This window comes from Zymoseptoria tritici, chromosome 6 (genome assembly GCF_000219625.1).
Source record: "Zymoseptoria tritici IPO323 chromosome 6, whole genome shotgun sequence".
NCBI classification, from domain to species: domain Eukaryota; kingdom Fungi; phylum Ascomycota; class Dothideomycetes; order Mycosphaerellales; family Mycosphaerellaceae; genus Zymoseptoria; species Zymoseptoria tritici.
The window spans coordinates 288,837-301,157 of NC_018213.1; the positions used below are offsets into that span (position 1 = coordinate 288,837).

At 53.8% G+C, this 12,321-nt stretch overlaps 6 protein-coding genes across 6 annotated transcripts; 2 read left to right on the forward strand and 4 right to left on the reverse strand.

The window, feature by feature from the left end:
* Positions 1 to 308: 308 nt before the first annotated feature.
* On the reverse strand, positions 309 to 1,398 carry MYCGRDRAFT_93658 (uncharacterized protein; the record flags this gene model as incomplete). Its single annotated transcript, XM_003851927.1, has 2 exons — positions 309 to 419; positions 511 to 1,398. The coding sequence occupies 2 exons, from the start codon at positions 1,396 to 1,398 to the stop codon at positions 309 to 311; spliced, it is 999 nt and encodes a 332-aa protein (XP_003851975.1).
* A 1,342-nt stretch (positions 1,399 to 2,740) lies between these two features.
* On the reverse strand, positions 2,741 to 4,176 carry MYCGRDRAFT_44453 (uncharacterized protein; the record flags this gene model as incomplete). Its single annotated transcript, XM_003851926.1, has 4 exons — positions 2,741 to 3,159; positions 3,218 to 3,620; positions 3,676 to 3,771; positions 3,823 to 4,176. Coding segments are annotated over 4 exons (1,272 nt in total), but the record flags the coding sequence as incomplete, so codon positions are not given.
* A 1,756-nt stretch (positions 4,177 to 5,932) lies between these two features.
* On the forward strand, positions 5,933 to 6,943 carry MYCGRDRAFT_44262 (uncharacterized protein; the record flags this gene model as incomplete). Its single annotated transcript, XM_003851301.1, has 2 exons — positions 5,933 to 6,539; positions 6,594 to 6,943. The coding sequence occupies 2 exons, from the start codon at positions 5,933 to 5,935 to the stop codon at positions 6,941 to 6,943; spliced, it is 957 nt and encodes a 318-aa protein (XP_003851349.1).
* A 195-nt stretch (positions 6,944 to 7,138) lies between these two features.
* On the reverse strand, positions 7,139 to 8,545 carry MYCGRDRAFT_43113 (uncharacterized protein; the record flags this gene model as incomplete). Its single annotated transcript, XM_003851925.1, has 2 exons — positions 7,139 to 8,180; positions 8,238 to 8,545. 2 exons carry the CDS (start codon positions 8,543 to 8,545, stop codon positions 7,139 to 7,141), a joined length of 1,350 nt encoding a protein of 449 aa, XP_003851973.1.
* A 383-nt stretch (positions 8,546 to 8,928) lies between these two features.
* Positions 8,929 to 9,715, reverse strand: MYCGRDRAFT_109725 (uncharacterized protein; the record flags this gene model as incomplete). The annotated part of the gene is made up of 2 exons (XM_003851924.1): positions 8,929 to 9,565; positions 9,626 to 9,715. The coding sequence occupies 2 exons, from the start codon at positions 9,670 to 9,672 to the stop codon at positions 8,929 to 8,931; spliced, it is 684 nt and encodes a 227-aa protein (XP_003851972.1).
* A 1,143-nt stretch (positions 9,716 to 10,858) lies between these two features.
* On the forward strand, positions 10,859 to 12,265 carry MYCGRDRAFT_93663 (uncharacterized protein; the record flags this gene model as incomplete). Its single annotated transcript, XM_003851302.1, has 4 exons — positions 10,859 to 10,864; positions 11,150 to 11,216; positions 11,452 to 11,984; positions 12,152 to 12,265. 4 exons carry the CDS (start codon positions 10,859 to 10,861, stop codon positions 12,263 to 12,265), a joined length of 720 nt encoding a protein of 239 aa, XP_003851350.1.
* Between the last annotated feature and the right edge of the window lie 56 nt (positions 12,266 to 12,321).

Genomic DNA, 12,321 nt, shown 5'->3' on the forward strand with positions numbered 1-12,321 from the left:
TGATGGGCACAGACGGACGGGGAAGCGGTCCACGATGGAGCGGAAAGGATGGGCTTCCTGTCGACGATATTGTCTTTCTGATTTTAGCGAAGAGCATACCCTTTATTTGCAAGGCATGGATATGAGACACGAGTATGAGATACGAGCATGAAAAGAAGGGATCGCACATGTGCATCGGAGTCAACAGGATAATGGAATGATGGGTTCCGCCAGTCCTGCTCTGACACATCAACTTCATTTCATCAGGTATATCGCTCAAAAGTTCTCAGAAATCGCTCATGTCTCGGTCCTCCCCAAGGCAACAAACATCACGGCTCACCCGGCCCACTGATCTTGATTTGAGGCGTCGGCGCGGGAGGACTGGCGGTGGAGTTATCTCTCGCCCTCCGCCATTTGAGGACAGGAATGCGTTTGTCGCCCTGCATCGAGGAATCTCAGTCAGCTTTTCATACTCCCTCTCCGCCATGCCTCTTCTCCGGTTCCAGACGGGAGGAAGAGGAATACACGAACCTTAATCTCCGTCGGCCCCTCACTCCCCAAAACCAACACCTCCCCTTCCTCCTCGAACCGATGCGTCCGGACCTGTACATCGCCCACCCACCCGGGCAAACTACAACACTGGAATGTATGCCTCAACACCTCCCTCTGCTTCCCATCTTCATCGACATCCCCCTCTGCGGGAGAAAGGGAGATGTAGTACGGTCCACAATACCCAAAACACCGCTTCCCCGCTTCCGCCCACTGCGCCTCATCATTTCCTCCGCTACCGCGTTGGAAGGGTTTTTGTCCCGGGATGAGCATCGTCGCGGACATGTAGCCGTCGGGGGTGTAGAGGATGAAACCCGTGACGGAGCGGGTCATGGGGAAAGTGGGGCGTTGGAGAGGGGAAGAAGGGGTGGGGTAGGCGATGTAGGATTCTAGGGTCCAGGTTCCGATGAGGAGGGAGCGGAGGGTTGGGGCGGAAGGTGACTGGCGTTGGGAGGAGGTTGGAGGGGGGGTTAGAGGTGGGGAGAGGGGGGGTGGGGAGAAGGGTTGGTAGGGGGATTTGGAGGGTGGAGGTGTGAGGGTTGTGACGCGGAGGGGGGTAGGTGGGGTGTAGATGGACTGGACGGCGAGTGGACTTTCCACTCCGTTGTTGTGTGCTGGGGTTCCGAGATTGTTGTAGCTCGCTGCTCTTCGGAATGGTTCTGGTCGGATTGGAAGGGGAGGGGATCGTGATCGGAAGCTCAATTTCTGCGGGGAGACGATGACTTGCGAGTCGGAGGGGATGTCGACGTGGCCGGTCATGATTTCTGAGGCTCGTTCTCGAGACTTGGAGCGGGCTTTGCGGTTGTGGAGGCGTTTCGGGACTTGGAGGTATTGGTCGCTCTGGCGGGTCGTCATGGTGGCGGTCGGCATTGTGGTGGAGGGATGGCGTTGGATTGCGGAGGTATGGTTGTTGCTTGGAGGTATGCTATCGATGCTTAAAGGCGGAGGATGTATTCATGACTCGGAGCTGGATCGTGGGTCAAGATTAGGCGCCTGCGGACTGGAAGTGCCGCGAGCAGGCTCTTTCAAAGGGAAGTGGAGGATAGAAAGTGGATAAGGCTTCAAGGTATGAAAGTGGATTGCAGCATATGAGAAGCCGCAGTCGTGATGTATGACCGGGAGATCAGGACAAAATGAAGGACGAGGAAGCATTGTGAGCCAAAGGTCGCGTATCTCCGTTCTTCTCGTCATCGTCATCATCGTGACTCCCTTGCATGGAATGACCTATCTCAGCCTCGTGAGTTCCCGAACGTCGTTTCGACTTCCGGTGTGTAGATGTGAGATCATCGAAAAGTCGATGTCGTGAGGTTGGCTGTCGTGAGTTACCCGATCACGCTAGCGATGGATTGAGTTCTCTAGCCGATATGTGCAGGGGTGGGAGTGAATAAATAGATCTCGCCAAGGTTCGGAGTCCGATGCGTATTGATTTCCTGCAGATACAGCCGACGATCATTCTCCTCGACTGCCTTTGTTCGTCGTGGTGGTTGAGCCAGAGACCTATGGGATTGCAGAATTTTCAACTTGTCGGAGAAGGGTATGCTGAGTAGTAGCAAAGATATCAGCGGAAAAGAGTTTGCTGTCGAATATCGCTTGACCTTTCAGCAAATCTGGCTTCTTCCGAGGATGTCCAACAGCCCGGATGCACAGGCTGACCATGCTACTCAGCTGAATGCTCCTTGATAACTCGCCCAGTCGATGAATAAGAGTAGGCCCCCATTTCAACTTGATGTGAGGGCCGACCGATCTCGTCATCACCGGAGAAGAGAACGTCTCCAACGAGAATGGAGCGAGGTACGTGCACCTCCATGATTCGCTCATTTGACGCTGTCTCATCGGCTCGGGGAAAGATGGGGAAAGTCCGAACTGCTTCTGAGGATCTGGCCCTGCATTCAAGGCGGTCCTTCAGCGGCGCTGACACAACTCTGGAGCTTCTTGTGGTGAGAACGTTCGGATGGTGATCAGCAAAGTGAGAGGAGATAGGTTCACATCTGAAATCGTTAGCTTGATTGATCGTGATCGCTGAAAAGTTGATTCTTGACTGTAACGTGTCCTGATGCTGTAGTACTGCTACCATTTTGTCCGTAAATCTCTGTCGCATAGGAATCTCGCAAGGAGAAACAAAGCACCGCCCGCAGCGTTTGTGAGGCCCTGAGAGATTGATTGCGAGTGAGCAGGATGTCCTTCGTATTTGCAGTTGACGCTCACTTACACCAAAGAGAATCAAGCTCCTGTATCCATCTACCGCGTCTCTATCCACGAGACTGCCAGCAATCGGAGTGCCAATCAAAGTAGCCACACCCGCAAGCGTGAACAACGCACCAATCCTTGCGCCGATTTTGTCGTCTGGCGAGATCTGAGCGACGACCGCCGGCATGACGCTGATGAAGATGCCGGACGAAAAGCCATAGAGGCAGACGAAAGCAATGATCGTCGCGACATTATTAGCTGGCAACCACATGGCCAAGCTGAATACTCCTGAGACGAAGGCCATCGGATAGAGAAGGTTTAGTCTGCCGATTCTGTCCGCAACGAAGCCGCCCATGATGCGGCCGAAAAAGCTGAGGCCGTTGATCAGAGGTAGAAGGTAGCTGTGGATGGATGAATCGGGATATTGAAGTAGGGTGTAGCTTTCTGCACACGTCGCTGTCAGCGATATTGCGGTGTGGAAAGTCTCCAATTCCCCACTTACCAACGTAGTAGTATGGAACATACAGTCCCAAGCTCGCAGTGAAGCAACCAATGGCCAAAACAAGGTACCTAGGATCTTTGTACCCTGCGAAGTCGAAGAGCGTTCCCAAGCGTAGAGGCTTTCGAACAACATCAGCACTTCCGGAAGGAGGTACCTTGGTCCGAGACAACAGCATAGCGCCCATAAAACAGCAGAAGAAAATTAGCGTTGCGAGTCTGATTGTCCAGGCGAAACCGATTCTGGGGACCATGCGAGCGAACATGATGGGCAGACAGACGCCACCGATGCTCGAGCCGCCTGCCGCGAGGCCCATTGCCATTGCACGGTGTTTCTTGAAGTGCTGGCCTATTACGGCCAATGCTGGCTGCACACCGAACGATACGGACAAACCGAAGAGGATGCCCTGGAGAGTGTCAGAGAGTAGTTCGACAGAACTTTCAGAGGAAGTGCATATTCACCTGCGAGAGGAACTGCTGGTAGATCTGGCCGCGCTGCGAGAATGAAAGTCCGAGCATGGAACCACAACAGCCTACAAGTCCGATCGGATACAGCCACTGTCCTAGAATCAGCAGCCATCGGTCATGGAATCAGCATATCGGACGTACCTTCAATCCCCATCGATCAAACGCCGCACCGACGACCGGTCCCACGAAGTACATCAGCGAGATCTGCAGCGTCCCGATGAAAGCAATGGTCGAAGACGAGTAGTTGGCCAGATAGTCGGTCTGATAGTAGTCTTGAAAGTACCCATAGCTATTCATAAAGCCAAAGGACGCGAAGTAGACCAGTCCTGAGCCGATGACTGTGAGTATAGCAGCGAGGCCTCCCTCCTTCTCGGCGGAAGTGTCTTTTTCGCCATCGTGGGTGACTGTTGAGATCTCCGAAAGTGGGCTCTTGTCCGTGCCTCGCTCGACGGCGATGCGCTCGGCGGAAGTTTCGATGGATGGGTCCTCTTTCATGATGGCATCGCGAGAGCTTGATTGAGTGTGGACGTCGAGATGTTCGAGTCGCCGGAGATTTTCAGAGCTGCCAGATTAGGAGGTAGATCTCTTGGAAGTCGCGATCAGTGTGCCGAACCGAAGAACGCCCGCGATGCGTTAGTCGACAACTTCCAACATCTTTCACTCTCGACGCAGATACATCATATCGAAACCTCTTATTATCGGGATGCTTCCATTATGCTTCGCTTCGAACCTCGTAGCGCCGGCATTTCTCGGTGTACGCTTGTTCTGACGGAGCTTCAAATGGCCTACCCCGCCAAATTCCTAGTTTTGCGAATTCGCAGAATTAAACACTCTGTAGACTATCGCCTTTTCGTATAGCGCGGCGCCCGACTGCCGGTCGTAGGCTCCCTAGGTCGCCGCGAGCTTTTATACAGTTTAGCCTACCTTCTAAACTTAGTTGTAATTATAATAGAAATACATTAATTACCTCGTAAAGTTGTTGTAGCTTGCGTTCCTCTATCGTAAAAGTTAGAAACTTAAACTTCGAACTTTAAATTCTAAACGAGGTTGTAAGGATCGCAACAACGAGGATAGTACTATAAAGAAGTAACTTTTATCTTAGTTTTTAAAGATACGATATATGTAAATAGCTTTGTGTTATATATTATAGGCAGAAGAAACATACGAGGCTCTATTCTACGTGTTATAGACGTCGGTCTCGCTGCCGTTTCCAAAAATCCAGGAATTTGGCGGGTGGGCCATTTGAACCTCCGTAGTTCTGTGCGGGCCTTCGCTGGCGGTTGAACAAGCTTTTCCAACCTCACACCTCACATGCCGCCATCAAGCCTCGACACGCGATGTGGCATGAACTACCGACACGCGACGATATGGCCTCGACTGCTGGACCTGGAAGAGTCTTGCAATGACAGGCTTGCATCGTCTTCAATGCCCGGACAGCCTCGCGGATGTGTCTTTTGCCAGCGATTGACATTTCTTCATGGGCCATGCCTGCGAGAGATGCGCTTATCGGCGATTCTGCGTAGACCTCCCTCGTTGGCCAGCGTGGCATTGGAGGGAAATCCCGGGATCTGGGTCGGAACATGGCATGGATTGTTGACATGTGGGATCTGCTCGTCCAATGGAAAACACAATGCATCGATAGCTCGCCCCACGACAGAAGCTATCCATTGCGCGTGCGGCGTACCACGTCCTCCGGCGGGGATAGCTCTTGGACCCTTCTCTGCTTGATATGCCACCCATCTCTTTCATGTTTCTCTTCTCTCTTCTTCTTTCTCTTCCTCTCACCTACCAAAGATCGAAAGACTCATTCAAATCCACAAGTACCTCAATGATCCATATATATATCGATGAACGCACAAGCTGACCAAATGCACAGGACAACATACCGAAAGGTATCTCCATCTCGCCACGATGCTGAGCTCACGATCCATTGAACTGGAATTGTCCAGTGGTCAAGGTATTTCGATACACACATTGGAAGCAATGAGCCGGTGTTCGACTCGTGATGTGTGACTGTGACTTCCACCCTGGACGATGATGAATGTTGCGGTCCATCCTTCCCGATGAGATACCTCTCTCCACATCACCGTCCTGGAGAAGTCGCAGCACCACCACGAGTCGTTCTGAGATTATACGGCAGAACTTGATCTTGGTTAATACCAGCGAAAGAATCATGCTCAACATCCCCAATCTCTCACGAGGCAAATACTGATCAACCTTAGTTCACCAACGACAACAACCATAAGCAACCATGTCTCCACCAGCTGCCATGTTCCAGGAGCCCGCCTCCATCCCAGTGATGCCCACCAAAGGCACCAAGCCGACAGCCACCATCGAACAGATGGCCAACAACTGGTCCTCGTTCAAGTTCGCTCCCATCCGCGAGTCTCAGGTGTCCCGGGCCATGACTCGCCGCTACTTCAGCGACCTGGACACCTACGCCGAGTCCGACATTGTCATCGTCGGTGCTGGAAGCTGCGGTCTCTCCGCCGCCTACTGTCTCGCCAAAGCCCGACCAGACCTCAAGATCGCCATCATCGAAGCCGGCGTGGCTCCGGGCGGAGGTGCCTGGTTGGGAGGCCAGCTGTTCAGCGCCATGGTCATGAGGAAGCCTGCCGATGCTTTCTTGCGAGAGATCGGTGTACCGTACGAGGACGAAGGTCCCGACTCGAACTTTGTGGTCGTCAAGCACGCTGCTCTGTTCACCAGCACTGTGCTATCCAAAGTGCTGCAATTCGACAACGTCAAGCTCTTCAACGCCACCACGGTCGAGGACCTCATCACCCGTGCCGATGACCAGGGAAAGCTTCGCATCGCTGGCGTGGTCACCAACTGGACTCTCGTCAGCATGCACCACGGTAAGACCCATCCACCACTCTCATCCTCCACCACCAGACTAACCTCCCCTCAAGACGACCAATCCTGCATGGACCCCAACACCATCAACGCCCCCATCATCATCTCCACCACGGGCCACGACGGTCCTTTCGGCGCCTTCTGCGCCAAACGCCTCGTCGCCACCGGCATGCTGTCCCAACTCGGCGGCATGCGCGGCTTGGACATGAACACCGCCGAAGACGCCATTGTCAAGAACACCCGTGAGGTCGCTCCGGGTCTCATCATTGGCGGCATGGAGTTGAGCGAGGTCGATGGCGCGAACCGTATGGGCCCGACGTTTGGCGCTATGGCGTTGAGTGGTGTCAAGGCTGCGGAGGAGTGCTTGAAGGTGTACGAGGAGAGGAAGAAGCAGAATGCTTTTTAAGCGTGTATGCTGATTTTTCTCGAATTGATGAAGGGTTCTCCTCTGTGTGAGGACGCCGGCTTTTCTTGAGTACACGAAGGAGAAAGGCCTGGGTTGATGTCTGTCGCTATCGACTCTTCCGTAGCATAGCTACCAAAATTGAACATCGTACACGTCTATTGTGATGGAAGACTCTTCACACTAGTTTACACTCCCTCATAACTCCACATCCCAAACACAAAGCAACCGATCGTAAAAACTCGTACTCACAATCTTCCTCCTCCTTCTGCCCTTCCCATCCCCTACGCCTACAACAGGTTGCACATCACTTCCATAATTCATACTCTGATGCTCTTCGAACCTCGCCAGCACTTCGAATTCCCAATCTCCCTCCTCACCAACACCAACACCACCCTGCCGAGGTCGATGTAAACGCACAATCCGCGTGCCGGCGTGCATGCAACTCGCTAGTATCACCACGTCCTCCCCTTCGCCATCCTTCGTGGTAGAGGAGGAGAGGAAACTCAGCCGCCAGACCCCACCGCCTAAGTCCATTTCCGCGAGCACCTGCACACGACCGGTTTGTCCAGGAACAGGAAGGGAGAGGAGGCGGATGTGGTCGTCGTAGGAGCCTGTGAGTACCAACTCTCGACGTTGAGAAGCCGTGGGCGAGAAGGATGCAGGAAGTGGGAGGATGGATGTCACGCCTGCCTGGTGGGACTTTCGATCTTGAATGCGAGTGTGGAGATTGATGGCTTCGAGTACGGGCTCGTGGGAAAGTGGGAGGGAGGAAACGAGGAGGAGGCCGTCGTCGCCGCCTGTGTAGACTGATGAGGAGTTGTCGCTTGCAGGTGTGGGTGAGAAGGAGAGGAACCAGGTTTCGAGGGAGTGGGAGGGTAGAGTTGCGATGTGGTGGATTGTGAGTTCGTTCCGGGGGGCTGGGCTGCTGGTATAAGAGGTGGAGTAGACTTTTGCATTTCCGTCGTTGAATGTTGCGCCGAAAATGTCGGGTCGGGTTGGATGCCAGGCGAAGTAGAGACATAGCTCGGCGGTGCTGTCTGTCAGTTGATGTGTTGAGATGGGTTGTAATTCGGCTGGAGCTTCGGAGGAGGAGGATGCTAGAGTGTGGAAGTGGACGGAGCCGGTTGATGTGGCGGTCGCGAGAAGTGGTGGGCTTGAGACGGTGGAGGAGGACAGAGATGGTCGCCATTGGATGTCTAGTACGGCGGAGGATATGGGTAAGGTTTGGAGGAGTGTTCTGGAGTGTATGGGTCAGATCGGCATTGCAGGCAATGGACGGAAGGGACAAATCTACACTTGACTGGTCTCGGGATCGAGATCGAACAGGATCAGACTTCCCGATCTCTTCTGAGGCTGGGGATCTTTTCTTTGGACCTCGTCGTCCTCATCCCTCTCTTCTTCATCATCAGCATCGTTGGAGCTTTGGCCTGCATCATTTTCCGGATCCACTTTCGATTCAGAAGGCAGCGTTTCCTGCTCCTCTCGCGGATGTAAGTAGTACGTTCCCACTACGAACAGTCTTGGGTGAGTAGGAACAAAAGCGATGCAACTTGGCGGGAGATCGAGGATACGAGAGGTGATGGACTTTATCGCTTCAGCCATAGTCCTTTTCAAGTCTCTTCAGGAATTTTGAGTAGAGTTTTCCCTGGTCGCTCATCCAACCTGTGATTTTGGCGATTCCACACTGGAGTTGAGCGTCTCTGGGTTCAGGTTCGCTTGAGCTGAAAATCGAACGTCGTGTTCTGACAGACGAGATGTTGTTCGCGAGTGGAAGGTACGGCTTGTAAATTTCTGCGCTAGTGACGGAAGAAACGCTTTGACTGCCGCAAGTGAATGTCGATGTAATGGTGGTCTTGAGTATTTGATAAGAATGTGTTATGGGTCATGAAAATATTGATGGTAGAAGCAATGCTCATAATTCGAAGACTGTTTCTTCACTGCGAGCTCCCGGGTTCACCGTGAACTTCATCCTCCACTATGCCGCTTCAGCACGCATTCCCTCCCGATGCCACGCCTTCATTGCTACCTCCATCTCCCTTGATCTCCTTGAACACCTGCAAGAACGCCGCCGGCTCCTCCGCGCCCTGCAGCTCATACTTCCCATTGATCGTGAAATTCGGCACGCCTGATATGAACTTTCTCCTCGCATCCTGGACCTCTTTATCCACCTCCGGTCCACCCTTTCCACTCTCCATCCACTCCCTCACCTCCTTCTCTTCCAACCCAGCCTTCACTCCCCGCTGAATCAACACCTCCTGCGTTGTGATATCCTCATTCTCCTCAAAATATGAATTGAACAGCTGCTCCACCACTCTCGTCTGCATTTCCGGACCTTTCGTCTTGCCCAACTGTATCAATCGATGTGAGTCTCGTGTGTTGCCCGTGTTCCCGCCATACGCGAAGTTGATCCCAACGTCGGCTCCGAGCTTCGAGAGGTGGCCCTGCATCATCTTGGTGCGCGCCGCACCAAACTTGGATTCGTAGTAGGCTTGCTTGTCGACGCTGGCGGGCGCATCGGGGTTGAGGTAGAAGGGGAGCCAGGTCGTGGAGAAGGTGTCGGATGGGTTGGAGGAGAGGTGTTGGCGCATGGCAACTTCGAAGCGGTTCTTGCCGACGTAGCACCTGTTGATATGTCAGATGCGATCCAGGATTGATTGTCATGCTGAAATGAGCTGTACATACCATGGGCATACAGTGTCGGACACGATCTCGACGTTGAAGTGTGTCATTTTGCGGAGAGTTGCACGAAACGCCAGATTGGATGAATGGAAGACAGTGAAAAGTGTGAGAGGAAGGAGTAGGAAAAGATCGAGTAGTGTACTTATCCTGTCTCTGTATATAATATGGCTGCTGATGCGATCGCCTCCCACCTTCGTCTTCGCGGAACGAAAGATGGATTAATAAGCCCGTCGGTTGTTGTGTCCACTCGTTGCCGTGGGTGCCGAGAATTGGTCATGGAGGCGACGATGAAGCCTCCGGTCTCTGCGACGCCTTGGACGCCGTGCTCGCATGTCCAGTCCGCGATGATGTTGTTGGCAATCGAATCCGACCGACAGATGCATGCTGCGTCGTTGAGAGTTGGTAGGTGAGAACCTGGAAGGAATCCAATTCATGCCTGAGGCACGTCGCCAAAAGTTCCGTCTCGACTTCAGTCGCTCAACAGAAGCAATCGGTACCTATGTACCTTCCCATCAGCATGGTCGTCGGCCGACTCCCACTCGCAGGCTGAGCACCACCGCAGGCCCCATAAACAGTCCGCGCCATAGCCAGCAATGCGTCCGACGCTGTCCTCTCACGATATGCGGTCCTGCCCAGCCGACGAAGGCTCAGGTGGAGTGGATGGACCGTTTACGAACAGCCATACTGACCACGCCGGCTGAAGCACGTCACTCAGAGCCTTTCGATGCGCGTCCTCCAGCCGCATACAGTGTGTGGAATTCAAAGCCTGCTGCAAATCTGCCAACAGTCGGAGTCTCGTCTCTTGCTGTATGTCGACCGCATTAGGGTAGTGCACCAGATGTACACGAGTCAACAACCACACCGCAGGAAGACCAAACTTTGATCATTTGGCCAGACCCTACCTCCTCGGCGACCCCGAAGCGACGTTCTCCAGAAGCTGCCGCGGGCTGCAGTGGCTGCAGTCGTTTTTCTCGAAGCCTTTTCGAAAGATGCTCAGCTGATACCAGTCACACCACTTCCTCCGCTGTAGGATACCTTCCGCTCATTCCCTGCATAACGGCGGTGGCGACGTGTTCAGTCGCTATTCAAGCCTGCAGTGAATCTTGTCCAAAGCTTGGACGGTGGTCAGATCACAAACGCGTGAATCGATCCAGATCGCATGAGGCTGAGATTTCCCGCTTCCCGCGCCTCTCTACACCTGTCTCCTGCCTGGCTGCACCCTGACCTCAACTCTAGATGTGGGTAAGATCTCGCTTTTCGACGATACAGCATGGGTGGCCTCACCTTTTGGCCCGCGACCTTGGAGACTCGAGTGTCGGAGGACTCTCGATATGGCCCAAGCTAGAAGGTATACAACCCAGATAACTCTAGACCACGCGAGGCTTGAAGTATCTTCTCCAGGTGGTGCCACCTCCACTCTCCGGCCATTACGGTCCGCTCCCCGTGCACGAGAACAGGCCACTGCGCTCAAGAACAGTCCTAGGCACGTGGTCGACCTGACAGCTCGACCCGTGTCGCTATCTCCAGCGTCCACTCGGCGGCCCCGGTACGAGAGTTTTCTGGCTATGCAGTGGCTACGACCGTGCCGCTCGAAGTAAGTTCGCTCTGATGGGCTGACCGACAGCACGCCGCACGGTTTGGATGGCTTGTACACCTCAGTTTCCTACTGCACCACGCAAGACAGATGGCACAAAAGGGAAGGCGCCGCCCGTGCGAGTCTCTCCTCTTCTCATTCGTTTCTCGCATCTTCCGGCTACAGCTGAGTCCTTTCATCATGTCACAAGCAACCATGCGCTCAGTCGTCTGTCTTGTACTACTTCTTTTCACAGCTCAGACCTTCGCCTACTCCACCTCACCATGCTCAACGGGTGTCAACAAATTCCTCGTGCCAGCCCTAGCCAACGATCCCTACGTACAAATGTTCTGCAAGTCGCTGCCGCCCCGCGCGAGGTACCGTCCTTCCGACTGCCCAAACAGCTTGAAGAATCTCGAGTACGCGAAGATTCAAACCTTTTGCGAATGTCTCAAGCAGCGATGCGCCAAGCCTGCATGTCCGTATGGGACGAGCTCTTGTGCAAAGACATGCGGAGGGTTTTGCGCGAACTTCAACACAGATTGCCGGAATTGTGGTGGATGCAATCAGAAGTGCGCGACTGGGAAGAGATGCGTCCGAGGCTCTTGCGTATCACCTCAGCCTGCTAGTACGACGAAGTCGACGACAACTGCATCTTCTAGAACGACGGCTTCGACGACGACGAAGTCGACCACCACGGCTTCGACTCCATCGACGACTCCTTCTAGCACTACACCAGCAATCACAAACCCTCCCACCACAATGCCCTCCACTACAACAACAGCCCAAGTCTGTAAAACTTTGCGCGAGACTTGTGCATCCGACAACGATTGCTGCAGTTTATTCAACTGTCGGCCTGATGAAAAAATCTGCTTCTCCTGCGCAGGCCCAGGGCAGAGGTGCGGAGCGGACGATAGCTGTTGCAACAGGGATTGTGTTTCGCTGGGACCTTCTAGCAGGACATGTCGTATGTCGACGCCTTCAACGACCGCTTCTACGACTACACCGTCCACAACTCCGTCCACGGCCACATCGACGGCGACGACGACGACCTCCAGCTCAGCTCCTGAGCCCGCTCAAACGATCTGTACGTCCGCAAACACTCATGACTTTTTATCGGCTCACC